Below are 15,062 nucleotides of genomic sequence, written 5' to 3' on the forward strand. Positions count from 1 at the left end.
ATATTTAGAAGGGGCCGCGGAGTGTGACACCACTATATTTAGAAGGGGCCGCGGAGTGTGACACCACTATATTTAGAAGGGGCCGCTGGTGGCCACGGAGTGTGACACCACTATATTTAGAAGGGGCCGCTGGTGGCCACGGAGTGTGACACCACTATATTTAGAAAGGGGCCGCGGAGTGTGACACCACTATATTTAGAAGGGGCCGCTGGTGGCCACGGAGTGTGACACCACTATATTTAGAAGGGGCCGCTGGTGGCCACGGAGTGTGACACCACTATATTTAGAAGGGGCCGCTGGTGGCCACGGAGTGTGACACCACTATATTTAAAAGGGGCCACTGGTGGCCATGGAAGCAGGTATCAGCGTGTTGGTTCTATAAGGTGTGTCTTCATCATGACACAGGGCCACCTAGAGAATTCATTTAGAGATCACGTTAGAGCAGTGAAAGAAGACATGACTTTAAAACATTGCCATGGCATTTATTTCAACATGATAACAAACCATTTACTGTAGAAGTGTTGATTTAGAGTAGTTACACTAAAACATGCGAACTGTTAAACTTAATGTAAAAAATGTCTTAATAAAGTATTTATAAAACCAGTAACATTGTTATAACTGAGATGAAGATTGGTAGTGTATTGTAAGCATATAGAATATTTTGAGATGAAGTTAAGTCTGATTATGTAGTGATATACAGCCAAGGGAGATTGACAGTCCATGACAGGTCTATGAGCCTCTATAGGTACATGGGGCCTTATGGCAGTGTTCTTCAATTCTGGCCCTGTGGTCACACACACTGTAATCAATCCCATCAAAGCCTTCACGAGTTTCATCTGGTGTGTCAGTGCTGGTATGGAACTAAAGCCTGCACACCCTGTGGGTCACTAGGACCAGGATTGAAGAACCCTGCCTTATAGACTGCATAAGACATCTTATAGAGTGTCTATGAAGCCATATGTAGTTCCTATGAGGCAGGTGTGTTGGCTGCAGTCCTCTGCTCGCTGAGGGTGTTTGCCACGTAGCCAATCAGAGTCATGTATTCCTGGAAGCTGACCTTCCCATCTTTGTTTTCGTCCAAACCCTTACGCATCTCCTTCACTGCAGAGGAACTGTCTGTTCCCTATGAGGTGAGAGATGAAGAGAGTGGGGGTACAGAGAGAAAGAGTCTATCATTAAAGATTACTTCCCCAATAACACCTGGTGCTGATATGCATTATGACTAGAGTTGAGGCTCGGGTTTAACCGGGCCGCGGACACGAACCTAGGGTCGTGGTTGAGGCTCGGGTTTAACAGGGCCGCGGACACGAACCTAGGGTCGTTGTTGCGGCTCGGGTTTAACCGGGAAGCGAACACGGACCTAGAGTCGTTGTTGCGGCTCGGGTTTAACCGGGAAGCGAACCTAGGGTCGTGGTTGAGGCTCGAGTTTAACCGGGAAGCGAACCTAGGGTCGTGGTTGAGGCTCGAGTTTAACCGGGAAGCGAACCTAGGGTCGTGGTTGAGGCTCGAGTTTAACCTGGACACGAACCTAGGGTCGTTGTTGCGGCTCGGGTTTAACCGGGAAGCGAACACGGACCTAGAGTCGTTGTTGTGGCTCGGGTTTAACCGGGAAGCGAACCTAGGGTCGTGGATGAGGCTCGGGTTTAACCGGGAAGCGAACCTAGGGTCGTGGTTGAGGCTCGAGTTTAACCTGGACACGAACCTAGGGTCGTGGTTGAGGCTCGGGTTTAACCTGGACGCGGACACGAACCTAGGGTTGTGGGTTGAGGCTCGGGTTTAACCTGGACACGAACATAGGGTCGTGGTTGAGGCTCGGGTTTAACCTGGACACGAACCTAGGGTCGTGGTTGAGGCTCGGGTTTAACCTGGACACGAACCTAGGGTCGTGGTTGAGGCTCGGGTTTAACCTGGACGCGGACACGAACCTAGGGTCGTGGTTGAGGCTCGGGTTTAACCGGGACTTGGACACGAACCTAGGGTCGTGGGTTGAGGCTCGGGTTTAACCTGGACACAAACCTAGGGTCGTGGTTGAGGCTCGGGTTTAACCTGGACACGAACCTAGGGTCGTGGATGAGGCTCGGGTTTAACCGGGACGCGGACACGAACCTAGGGTCGTGGTTGAGGCTCGGGTTTAACCGGGAAGCGAACCTAGGGTCGTGGTTGAGGCTCGGGTTTAACCTGGACGCGGACACGAACCTAGGGTCGTGGGTTGAGGCTCGGGTTTAACCTGGCCACGAACCTAGGGTCGTGGTTGAGGCTCGGGTTTAACCTGGACACGGACACAAACCTAGGGTCGTGGATGAGGCTCGGGTTTAACCAGGATGCGGACACGAACCTAGGGTCGTGGGTTGAGGCTCGGGTTTAACCTGGACACGAACCTAGGGTTGTGGTTGTGGCTCGGGTTTAACCTGGACACGGACACGAACCTAGGGTCGTGGATGAGGCTCAGGTTTAACCAGGACTTGGACACGAACCTAGGGTCGTGGATGAGGCTCGGGTTTAACCGGGACTTGGACACGAACCTAGGGTCGTGGGTTGAGGCTCGGGTTTAACCTGGACACGAACCTAGGGTCAAGGTTGAGGCTCGGGTTTAACCGGGACGCGGACACGAACCTAGGGTCAAGGTTGAGGCTCGGGTTTAACCGGGACGCGGACACGAACCTAGGGTCAGGGTTGTGGTTGAGGCTCGCGTTTAACCGGGACGTGGACAAAAACCTAGGGTTAGGGTTGAGGAGTAGTAATACAAGGAAAGGTGGAACTTACAGTCATGATGTTGCCGAGCTGTTTATTGACGAGGCCCTGGAAGTCCTTATCTCCGAGACTGTCCTTCCCTTTGGCAGACTTCAGATACACTCCTACCACTGTCTGGATGGCCGACTCCATAACTACTGGGAGAGAGGAGAGGATGGGGGGTGCAGAAAAATCCAAAGTTTAGACAATTGAATGCAGCAACTGTTTCACTGGAACTAGATGGAACTGTTAAGACAAGGTACACTCTTAGAAAAAAGGGTTCTTAAAGAATTCGTCGTCTGTCCCCACATAGAAAACTCTGTGGAATGGGTCCTGCATGGAACGCAAAAGGGTTCTACCTGGAACCAAATGGTTTCGAACTGGAACAAAAAAAGGTTATTCAATGGGGACAGCTGAAGAACCCTTTTAGGTTCTAGATAGTACCTTTTTATCTAAGAGTGTAGAAAGAGGACATCAGAATAAAAGAAAGAATGAAAGAGGGATGGAGGAAGATAAGGAGAGCCCGGTGAGGTAAACTAAGGAAAGGATGGAGCGAGAGAGAGGGAGGGACGGGAGGAGTCTGAGGTAAACAATGGGAGCTGTGATGTCTGATGGAGAGGGATACCTGATCACCATAAGCCAGCAGAAGGCCATGGGTTCACATTACTACAGCTAAGACTTGTCTTGTCTGTTACTCTCTCTCATATTATAATATATATATATCGGCTTTTTTTGGTCCTCCAATAATCGGTATCGGCGGTGAAAAATCATAATCGGTCGACCTCATATATATATACCGATTAATCGGCTGATTTAAAAAAATGTATTTGTAATAATGACAATTACAACAATACTGAATGAACACTTAAACTTAATATAATACATCAATAAAATCAATTTAGCCTCAAGTAAATAATGAAACATGTTCAATTTGGTTTAAATAATGCAAAAACAAAGTGTTGAAGAAAGTAAAAGTGCAATATGTGCCATGTAAGAATGCTAACGTTTAAGTTCCTTGCTCAGAACATGAGAAAGCTGGTGGTTCCTTTTAACATGAGTCTTCAATATTCCCAGGTAAGACGTTTTAGGTTGTAGTTATTATAGGAATATTTCTCTATATGATTTGTATTTCATATACCTTTGACTATTGGATGTTCTTATAGGCACTTTAGTATTGCCAGTGTAACAGTATAGCTTCCGTCCCTCTCCTCGCTGGGCTCGAACCAAGAACACATCGACAACAGCCACCCTCGAAGCATCGTTACCCAACGCTCCACAAAAGCTGCGGCCCATGCAGAGCAAGGGGAACAACTACTCCAAGTCTCAGAGCGAATGACGTTTGAAACGCTATTAGCGCGCACCCCGCTAACTAGCTAGCCATTTCACATCGGTTACACCAGCCTAATCTCGGGAGTTGATAGGCTTGAAGTCATAAACAGCGCAATGCTTGAAGCATTGCGAAGTGCTGCTGGCAAAACGCACGAAAGTGCTGTTTGAATGAATGCTTACGAGCCTGCTGGTGCCTACTACCGCTCAGTCAGCCTGCTCTATCAAATCATAAACTTAATTATAACATAACACACAGAAATACAAACCGTGGGTCATTAATATGGTCGAATCCGGAAACTATCATCTCGAAAACAAAACGTTTATTCTTTTAGTGAAATACGGAACCGTTCCGTATTTTATCTAATGGGTGGCATCCATAAGTCTAAATATTCCTGTTACATTGCACAACCTTCAATGTTGTCATAATTACGTAAAATTCTGGCAAATTAGTTTGCAACGAGCCAAGCGGCCCAAACTGTTGCATATACCCTGACTCTGCGTGCAATGAACGCAAGAGAAGTGACAATTTCACCTGGTTAATATTGCCTGCTAACCTGGATTTATTTTAACTAAATATGCAGGTTTAAAAATATATACTTCTGTGTATTGATTTTAAGAAAGGCATTGATGTTTATGGTTAGGTACAGTCGTGCAACGATTGTGCTTTTTTGCAAACGTGCTTTTGTTAAATCATCCCTCGTTTGGCGAAGTTGGCTGTCTTTGTTAGGAAGAAATAGTCTTCACACAGTTCGCAACGAGCCAGGCGGCCCAAACTGCTGCATATACCCTGACTCTGTTGCAAGAGAAGTGACACAATTTCCCTAGTTAAAAGAAGTTCATGTTAGCAGGCAATATTAACTAAATATGTAGGTTTAAAAATATATACTTGTGTATTGATTTTAAGAAAGGCATTGATGTTTATGGTTAGGTACACGTTGGAGCAACGACAGTCCTTTTTCACGAATGCGCACTGCATCGATTATATGCAACGCAGGACACGCTAGATAAACTAGTTATATCATCAACCATGTGTAGTTAACTAGTGATTATGATTGATTGATTTAAACTTATCTTATAAAAATCATGCTAGCTAGCAACTTACCTTGGCTTCTTACTGCATTCGCGTAACAGGCGTGGAGTGCAATGTAAGACAGGTGGTTAGGGTGTTGGACTAGTTAACTGTAAGGTTGCAAGATTGAATCCCCGAGCTGACAAGGTAAAAATCTGTCGTTCTGCTCCTGAACAAGGCAGTTAACCCACCGTTCCTAGGCCGTCATTGAAAATAAGAATGTGTTCTTAACTGACTTGCCTAGTTAAATAAACTTTAAAAAAAAATATTATTTATAATTCGGCCAAATCGGTGTCCAAAATACCGATTTCCAATTGTTCTGAAAACTTGAAATCGGCCCTAATTAATCGGTTGACCTCTAATATAGATATATATCGCTACCCTACCCCCTCTACAGTATCTCTAACCCTTTCTCTTTTAACATTAGGGTGATATCCTGAGGGTAGGTCGGGTGATGTCCTGAGGGTAGGTCGGGTGATGTCCTGATGAGGGTAACCCTAGAGCCCCAACCCACAAATAAATCTCCCATCTGACACTGTCACACACACACCAAAATGCATGCGCATTCCCACAAACACACACACCTGTCCCCTGGGCCTAGGCCAATTAGGACTGCTCTTACATTAGCCTAATTAGTGGGTGAGCGAGAGCAGAACACACCCATGGTCTGATGCCAGGTGTAGGATTCTGTTTCATATCCCACCATGATGCCACACATACACACACTATCCTGTTTGAGTTCCGCTGTAACAAACACATTAGCCAACCAGACCCACACCGCTGGACATCTGTCATCATCTTCATCCCTCTCATCACTATTTCACCAGGCTGCGGGTGTCCCGAGCAAGAGACACCTTCTACGCACATCGCCCATAATTAGGACACGCTGTGTGTGGTCCTCTGTAGCTCAGTTGGCAAAGCATGGTGCCAGTAACACCAGGGTAGTGGGTTTGTATGCACGCATGCCTAAGTCGCTTTGGACAAAAGAGTCTGCTAAATGGAATATATTATTATATCAGGGATGGGCACCTGGACCCCTTTGTAGGCCCATTTTCAGGACCTCAGTCAGGGTCTCAACTTAATGTTGAGAGTTACAATAGTAGAATAGACAGGGTGACATTTCTAAATGTGGTTGAGCATCAACAGTTTCTCTTGTTATGTCAGTCACTCAATTAGCCATGTCAGCTAAACATGTTATATTGGTAAACGAGTCTAGCGGCCAGCTATCTAAACGTGAGGTAATCATGGTCAAATTACCGACCGGGACCCCCATGTATAATCAGATTAAATGAATATTAAAAACAGCAAACATTGGTCTCATTTGCCATGAGACCAATGTTTGCTGTTTTTAATATTCATTTAATCTGATGATACATGGGAATCGCAGGAAATTCACGCAGAATTTTGTTTAGGGCCCCCAAAAGGCTAGGGCCGGCTCTGACTGCATGTGTGGGTATGGATGTGGGTACGCAGACCCGCAAGCTATTGTGGCCCCTCATTAGGAGTTCAGATTTTTGGTGGCCCCCACCCCCATCAGTTGCCCATCCTTGTTATATATATTGTGTGTGCGTGTGTGTGTGTGTGTGTGTTTGAGCCCTAGATCAGAGTGATTGATGAGCAGATCGATCCATGAGTATCTTGTTAGACCCAAACAGAGGATGTAATGAGACTAACTGGTGTGAAACCAAGCTGCCCGGGCTGCACCAGAATACAGAACAGAACCCTGGACAGGACTCGGTCAGCGGGAGGGAGGAGAAGTTAAGAGACAACAGAGTTCAGTAGGTGACACTAGTTTGGTGTTTTATGTTTGAAGCAATGACTTGGGAAAACCAGGTCAGCGCTGGCTCCAACAAGACATTTTTTTATATATGTTTTCAAATTGAACCTTTAACTAGGCAAGTCAGTTAAGAACAAATTCTTATTGACAATGACGGTCTACACCGGCCAAACTCGAGCGACGCTGGGCCAATTGTGCACCGCCCTACGGGACTCCCAATCACGGACGGTTGTGATACGGCCTGGAATCAAACCAGGGAGTCTGTAGTGACGCCTAAAGCACTGAGACGCAGTGCCTTAGACCGCTGTGCCACTCGGGAGACAGACATGTTTGATGTTTAATAAACCTCACTATGAATTTACTTTCACATCCAACTTGTGTAAGAAAAAGTTAGGAGTTACTTTCAACTAGTCAACGTTATTTAGGTAGTCTACACAAATGAGTATGGAAGCTGAATAATGTTTATATGTGTTGAATCTAACACAGCTTGTTTCCATAGCTAAGCAGGGTACAATAGAGGTATGTATCTGGATGGTAGACTTGATCTGACTGAAGTGAATTTCCTCCTGTATTCCACTAGGAGACAATGTTCAGGCAGGAGTTGTAGAACTGTGGCGTCACTTTTTATTTCGATGTACCTCTATATTTAGGTTAATGCCATGACGTTGAAATAATGATGTAAAATATGTCTAATCAAATATGAAACTCAGCGTAATTTCATCCATATTGAATGATAAAATGATTCTTTATGTTTTTAAGTGGAATTTAAGGATTTCAACTTATACATAGTTCTGATTATTATGTTGAAATTAGACTGATGTACTGTAACAACCTTTTCGTCAGGTTAAGTCAATGTATTTAAGTTGAAGTTTTACCCACATTTCAATGTTTCCCATGCTAGTTGAAACGAGATGAAAACAGTACTGGTTGACCATGTTGATTCACGTCACAATACGCTAGCAAATAATGTTGAGACAACGTTAATTCAACCAGTGTGTGCTGAGTGGGTTGTGTGTCTATAAAGCATTGTGGGTTATACCTGGCTTGACCTGGGATGGCATGGCTTGCAATGTGATCATCAACCTGAAAATGTACATATTTTTCTCCTTTCCTAACACATTTAGGGGATAGATACATGTGGCAGCCTGAATATGGCAGAGAACTTGCTTCAGTCTAATTAGGATAATCATATTCAGAAGGCTTTGGGTGGGTCACAGCAAAGCTTGAGAACCACTACTACAGGCCTAACTACATAAGCGGGCAGACTTTCACACAATAGCTTATTTAGAGCCAAGTCTACTCACTCTCTCCATGCCTATTAACTGTGTGAAGCTCGGTTCAGTGGACTCGTTTCACCTGCATGAGCTTTGATTATTTCGATGGCCAACCAGAATCAATCAGCGGGGATGTGATGTGTTCAATAACTTACAAGGTGTGACTGGCTCATTTCCGCAACCATACCTGTATGGTGCTGTCAACGCCGTTTTCCACAAGCCATTTCTCCCCGCGCTATTCAATACACCTTGGGTTGCCATTCGACTCGCGCTACCAGCGTCTTACCGTTCGTTAATAATTCAGGGTGAAAAGACTAGAGAGCGAGCTGTCCTAGTTGCTGTTACACAGGGCCACGGTCGGTGTTGAGGTTGTGGACAGACTCGAACGAATGTCATTGTCCACAAGCTTGTAACTACAACAACTACCGAACCGTTCACTCTTCGGCTCGTGCATAATATGAGACGATTGTGGGCAGCCTAACCACCGTGGTTTTGCGCCCCCCCGCCTTTAGCCTAACTAATACGTGCGATTTGTAGAGTGGTCCCGAGGTAAGACTGACAGGGGAAATAAATAAATAAAGACGCGCCCTCTGGTTTGTCCTGAATTGTAAAGGGGTTGAGGATTGGGTTACCGACAAGGAGAAGCCGATCCCTGTGCTATCATGCTAGGTGGGTTTAGGACAATAGATCCGCTCGCAAACTATACATTATTAATGTTCGAACGGAGGAACATTTTCTGGGAGGCCCATTTGGATCCATCAACGCAATGGCCTGCTTGAGTCAACGGAACTTCAGACAAACAAGCTAGGCTACATACTTCAGTTACTTTATCTACTCACCGTTAGATTGTGAATGAGAAAAAACAAATGTGCTCGATGTCAATTATCTTGTCCAGGCTCACAGTCTCTCATGCACTCTTCTCAAGGCTCAAACTTGATCAACTAGTTGCACTCAAAATAATCTCTTCCGTGATAGAATTTTTCTTCACCAAACTTTTTTGTATTGTGTCACAGAAGGGCGTGTGCCTGGGAAAGGGGGGCGTGTGGATGGGAAAGAGCAAGGGAGATAGGAAATAGACGAAGGGGGAAGGGCTGCCAACAGATTCATTTTATTGTGTTAATAACTACTCTTTACGATATGAAACGTTGATTTGAACCTTCTGATCAACTAGTGGGTCAGGCGGCGACCCCACTGTCTGTTTCATACCGCGTGATTTCTGATGATTTTCTCGATTATATCGACTGATTGGTTCTGAATGGGGTGTTAACTACTCTATAGTTTGCCAGTTATTTTATTTTCATGTTTACAATAGATGGTTTATTGTGGACTATAGCCTATAGTTTGATTCTAAAAACATAATGCAATGTTGTATTTAGAAAAATGTTAACAATTTGTAGCCTTAATATGATACTTAGGTATGCTATTATGAACCCTCCACAAAACATAAATTACTTTCCACAGATTAACGTTAGGGATGGCTCAAATATTTTAGCCACCACATTGCATCAGCACCTTGAGTGAGCAAGTATAAACAGGCAATAAGGTGTGTGTGTCTGTGCATGGTAGTAGACCGAGTCATATTTCCACCACACCCTTAAAGTCAACATCAGTTTGAGTTTATTCAACCACATTGCTCAGAAACACAAACCATAATGTATAATTATTCACAAAGCATGGATAAACTTAGTCAGACCTCACAGACAGATACATTAAGAACATATTCACAGCCATGTTTTTAGTCAGTTGGTTATTTACACGTAGGCTACATTCTTCCGTGGCATGTATTCATGGATGCCAAGGGAAGCCAGGCTTCCCCAAGAAATTTACAAAAAAAATCTACGGATAAAAGAATGTATCTTTTGTCTCTGTGTTTCATACGTTTTTTTCCTTCAATTCACAAGAGGTTGAATGGATCTCACCGGAGAAAGCAACCAAGCGAGCGAAACAGCGGCCCTCTGTATGTGTAGCCCATCTATCTGATGCTGTCTAGTCAAAAAGAGAATGATATTGTTGCCGCCTGTAGCATTGAATGCAAGGAAAGGAAGCCAGTGAGCATTTGGCCTCCCTTGATATATATATATATTTTTTTACAATGATAGTTTATCTCAACGCTGATTGGCTAAGTAAACGCAGCTGTGAATGGTCCTGGCCCAGCCTGAAAAAGTGTAAAGGGAAGCCAGTTTGGATTTGGCTTCACACCAATCACATCACATCAAAAGCCAACCGTCATTGACAGAAAAAAACTTTGTGTTGTGTTGTTGTCCTCTGGTGGCTAGCTAGCTAGCTAAAATTGTCCCTTTCCTAAATTAGCCATGGATGGAGAGGCTAAAAAACATGTGGTTTTACTTACAGTGCATTTGGAAAGTATTCAGAACCCTTGACCTTTTGCACATTGTGTTACATTACAGCCTTATTCTACACACAGTACCCCATAATGACAAAGCAAAAACAGGTTTTTAGAAATGTTTGCAAAAAAAAGAGACAAAACTGAAATATCACATTTACATAAGTATTCAGAACGTTTACTCAGTATTTCGTTGAAGCACCTTTGGCAATGATTACAGCCTTGGGTCTTCTTGGGTATGACGCTACAAGCTTGGCACACCTGTATTTGGGGAGTTTCTCCCATTTTTCTCTGCAGATCCTCTCAAGCTGCACAACTATTTTCCGTTCTCTAGAGATGTTAGATCTTGTTCAAGTCCGGTCTCTGGGTGGGCCACTCAAGGACATTCAGAGATTTGTCCTGAAGCCACTCCTGCATTTTCTTGGCTGTGTTCTTAGGGTAGTTATCCTGTTGGAAGGTGAACCTTTGCCCCAGTCTGAGGTCCTGAGTGCTCTGGAGCAGGTTTTCATCAAGTATCGCTCTGTATTTTGCTCTGTAAATCGCTCCCTCGATCCTGACTAGTCTCCCAGTCCCTGCTGCTGAAAAACCTCCCCACAGCAAGATGCTGCCAGCAACATGCTTCACCGTAGGGATGGTGCTAGGTTTCCTCCAGACGTGACGCTTGGAATTCAGGTCAAAGAGTTCAACCTTGGTTTCATCAGACCAGAGCATCTTGTTTCTCATGGTCTGAGAGCCCTTTAGGTGCCTTTTGGCAAACTCCAAGCCTGCTTTCATGTGCCTTTTACTGAGGAGTGGCTTCCGTCTGGCCACTCTACGAAAAAGGCCTGATTGGCGGAGTGCTGTAGAGATGGTTGTCCTTCTGGAAGGTTCTCCAATCTCCTTAGAGGAACTCTGGAGCTCTGTCAGAGTGACCATTGGGTTCTTGGTCACCTCCCTGACAAAGGCCCTTCTCCCCTGATTGCTCAGTTTGGCCGGGCAGCCAGTTCTTGGAATAGTCTTGGTGTCCAAATTTAATTTAACCTTTAACTAAGCAAGTCAGTTAAGAACAAAATTCTTATTTACAATGACGGCCTACCCCGGCCAAACCCGGACGACGCTGGGCCAATTGTGCGCCGCCCTAAGGGGCTCCGAATCACAGCTGGATGTGATACAGCCTGGATTTGAACCAGGGACGCCTCTTGCACTGAGATGCAGTGCCTTAGTCCGCTGCGCCACTCGGGAGCACAATTTAAGAATGATGGAGGCCACTGTGTTCCTGTGTTCAATGCTGCATAAATGTTTTGGTACCCTTCCCCAGATCTGTGCCTCAACACAATTCTGTCTTGGAGCTCTACGGACAATTCCTATACGACCTCATGGCTTGGTTTTTGCTCTGACATGCACTGTAAACTGTGGGACCATATATAGACAGGTGTGTGTCTTTCCAAATCATGTCCAATCAATTGAATTTACCACACGTGGACTCCAATCAAGTTGTAGAAACATCTCAAGGATGATCACTGGAAACAGGATGCACTTGAACTCAATTATCTCATAGCAAAGGGTCTGAATACTTACGCAAATAAGGTATTTCAGTTTTTTATTTGTAATACATTTGCAAAATTGTCTAAACCTGTTTTTGCTTTGTCATTATGCGGTATTGTGTGTAGATTGATGAGGAACATGTGTTATTTAACCCATTTTAGAATAAGGCTGTAACATAACAAAATGTGAAAAAAAGTCAAGGGGTCTGAATACTTTCAGAATCCACTGTGATTCTATGTTCTGGCCAATGATTATAATGGTGATTCTGATCCAACCATAAAGTCATACATTGTGCCCCTGGCCTGAGAGGATGGAAGATCAATGTAGCTAGATGTAGTAGGCTAATATTAACAAGCTGGCTAATCGTTGCCCATGAAGGGAAGTTAGGCTAGCGAGCAAGCATTTTAGCCAGCCTATAGGACAACAACAACTAAAAGCATGTACTGTATGACAAAGTCATAGACTGTTTCGGCAACATGAAAGAGAGGAGGATGGCATTGGTGTGTCTACAAGTAGGGTGAGTCAACATGTTTTTTTCTACTTACGCACGCACACACACACACACACACAGATTAAGTTGATTAGACTAAATTGTTTTTGGAATCTTTTAGTTGTCACTGTATTAGACTAAGCAGAGGTGAGTTGATGATGTTGAAATGGTGCTGGAATAGTGGAGGCAGCTCCTGTTTTCTTTGTGACTTGCGGTAACTCTCCGGTATTCTAAATCAATAGTTGTATAGTAGTCCAAAAATGTTGAAAACATGAACTTGCTTGACCATGCTGTAGGGGATGTTACTGTACATGCAATATGCTTTGTGGACTTCACTGGGCAGAGGTTGCTATCCGAAAAAGAAAAAAAATTGGTTGAATTTATTCTGTCACTGTCTTCTTATTGTCTCGGCCTTTAGGCCTATACATCACGGTGTCAAGGCATATGAACTAACAGGTTATAGAGCAAACAAAGGTTGTAATATGGCTTTTATTTTTCTGTCTTGGCTTCCCCATTGATTTGACTCACTCACTGCTACTGATTCTCCATAGTCTGGGAGCCAGATATTCTGCTGCTTTAGCCAACTCCTTCCCTGCTGTCATACCAAACATGTTTAGTCATAGCAATCATCATTGGCTGAAGCAGTAAGACTGCAAGACTGACATCCAGGCTATGTCCACAATTCTTTACTCCTGCCTAGTGCCTATACACTTAACAATGGTGTTTTTCTCTTTCCGTCTTACAGCCTCCTGTTCATTTGACAAGAGGTACAACCTCCTGGAAAACACTAGCAGTCTCATTCACAACAGGGCCAGAATAAATTCTGCTTACATTCTCAATTTACACAGACAATGCAGACACAGTCTGATGCCATCACTGCTCTCTGTGTGTGTGTGTGTGTGTATGCAGTATTAGTTTTAGTCTGGCTAGTTTGGCGAGACATAATTATACTCTCAAAACAAGGAGGGAATTCTGGCTGTGACAGAAAGGGAGAGAGAGGAGAGAGAAAGAGAGGGAGAGAGTGAGTAAGGTCAGGTAGTCATAGATACTATAGTTGTATGATTCATCCACGTTTTTATTTTGCTGGACCAATCCTCCATAGCTTTAGCAAACACTTGACAATTTAGAAACACAACATGGGGATAACCATATGATTAGAATAAGTTATCATTGTAATTATATGGTAGTAACAGAACAAGACATGGAGACATCCTATTGGATAAAGCCGCCGTGTTGATTTGCTAGTCGTCCAATCAGCTGCCAGAACTCCAGGAAGGTGAGCTCTCCGTCGTTGTTCTCGTCAATTGAGTCCATGAGTCGGTCGATGACAGCTGGGTCACCAGCGTTCTACAGGGGGGCAATAAGGGCCGTCAGAATCGCTAATTAAGAGGCTTCCTTTCCTCTTCTCCTCAGATTCAGAACCACACTGACTGATCTGATTATACTTGTCAGAAAAGCTATGTGACGAGAAGAAACCTTTCTACCATCTGAGGTCATCAGAAGGGAACAAGGAAATTAAGCTATTTGCTGGGTGTCACTATTTGGCCATTCTAGAAAGGATGGCGGAACAGCACTTTACAAGCACAAATGCAAATGTCTATTTTAGCATGGCCATACTGATATACCACAGGAGGCAGAGGTTGGAAGGACAAGAGGCATCTGTGCTGTCTATGTCTCCATCTAGAGGAAATGAAGTGGACCACAAGCTGATGTTGTGGCTCACCAACCCCGCTCCAGCTAAAGGGTGGATGCTTTTGTTACAGCCCAGCACTAATCATCAAGCTGAATCAGTTGTATTATAGCTGGACTGGAATAAAAGCCTGCCCACCAGGGCAGGGGATGGTGATCACTGGTTATTATAGTATTACTCAAACGTTACCACAGTATAATTAACATGTAATTACCTTAACGAAGTTGGGGAGTTGTGTTTTGACCAGGCTCTGGAACTCATCTCTGCTCAGTGTGTCTGAGGATCCATCACTTCCAGCAAACGCCTTGAACTGGGACACGAGTACATCAATGGCTGACTCCATCACTGACAGAGAAACAGGAAGAAAGCATGGAGAAGAGGTTGTGTTCTAATGGGACTAAACAGAATACAAGTCAGACTCAGGGGAGAGGTTATTGAACTGAAAAATCATATAAATACGTAGATAAAATACTACAGACCAAGTCAGGTCAAATACAGCATTGAGGAAAAACAGCAAGTGTTACAGAGGAGGAGAGAAAGAGACAGGAGGACAGGAGATGGAAACATTAAACAGAGAGGGAGATAGAATATGTATATTCAACTTATAGAGAAATATGGAGGTAGATTAGAATGATTAACTCACCTGGACACTGCTGCCGGTGGCTGAGGTGGTGAGTGTGTTGAGGTGGTATGTGTGAAGGTAAGCTTTTCTCTCCCTTTCTCGCTCTTATACTCACCTCCTCTTCATAAAATCAAGCCCCCCCCTCATCTCTTGTAAATGTTTCTCATGTCATGGCGTCCAATCCGTCCACTTCAAGGTTAAGGTGTCTGTAAT

General features: G+C 44.3%; 2 protein-coding genes across 3 annotated transcripts; both read right to left on the reverse strand.

Moving 5' to 3' along the window:
* Nucleotides 1–461: 461 nt before the first annotated feature.
* On the reverse strand, nt 462–9,275 carry LOC139572767 (protein S100-A16-like). 2 transcript variants are annotated; one of them, XM_071395524.1, is made up of 3 exons: nt 9,019–9,275; nt 2,764–2,885; nt 462–1,123 (listed from the first exon to the last, which is right to left on the reverse strand). In XM_071395524.1, exons 2-3 carry the CDS (start codon nt 2,881–2,883, stop codon nt 968–970), a joined length of 276 nt encoding a protein of 91 aa, XP_071251625.1. In that variant the 5' UTR covers nt 2,884–2,885; nt 9,019–9,275; the 3' UTR covers nt 462–967. The 2 variants fall into 2 exon arrangements, with proteins under 2 accessions (XP_071251625.1, XP_071251626.1); XM_071395525.1 differs by having other exon boundaries at nt 2,764–2,888; nt 9,019–9,262.
* Nucleotides 9,276–13,582: 4,307 nt separating this feature from the next.
* On the reverse strand, nt 13,583–14,963 carry LOC139572768 (protein S100-A11-like). The gene is made up of 3 exons (XM_071395526.1): nt 14,871–14,963; nt 14,442–14,572; nt 13,583–13,884 (listed from the first exon to the last, which is right to left on the reverse strand). The coding sequence occupies exons 2-3, from the start codon at nt 14,568–14,570 to the stop codon at nt 13,750–13,752; spliced, it is 264 nt and encodes an 87-aa protein (XP_071251627.1). The 5' UTR covers nt 14,571–14,572; nt 14,871–14,963; the 3' UTR covers nt 13,583–13,749.
* Between the last annotated feature and the right edge of the window lie 99 nt (nt 14,964–15,062).

Source organism: Salvelinus alpinus, chromosome 4, assembly GCF_045679555.1.
Source record: "Salvelinus alpinus chromosome 4, SLU_Salpinus.1, whole genome shotgun sequence".
NCBI classification, from domain to species: domain Eukaryota; kingdom Metazoa; phylum Chordata; class Actinopteri; order Salmoniformes; family Salmonidae; genus Salvelinus; species Salvelinus alpinus.

Coding starts and splice junctions, on each gene's coding strand:
- LOC139572767 (XM_071395524.1), bottom strand. CDS start 2,883: ATGGAGTCGGCCATCCAGACAGTGGTAGGAGTGTATCTGAAGTCTGCC. Junction 1,124..2,763: donor AGCTCGGCAACATCATGACT/GTAAGTTCCACC, acceptor CTCACCTCATAG/GGAACAGACAGTTCCTCTGC.
- LOC139572768 (XM_071395526.1), bottom strand. CDS start 14,570: ATGGAGTCAGCCATTGATGTACTCGTGTCCCAGTTCAAGGCGTTTGCT. Junction 13,885..14,441: donor AACTCCCCAACTTCGTTAAG/GTAATTACATGT, acceptor GCCCCCCTGTAG/AACGCTGGTGACCCAGCTGT.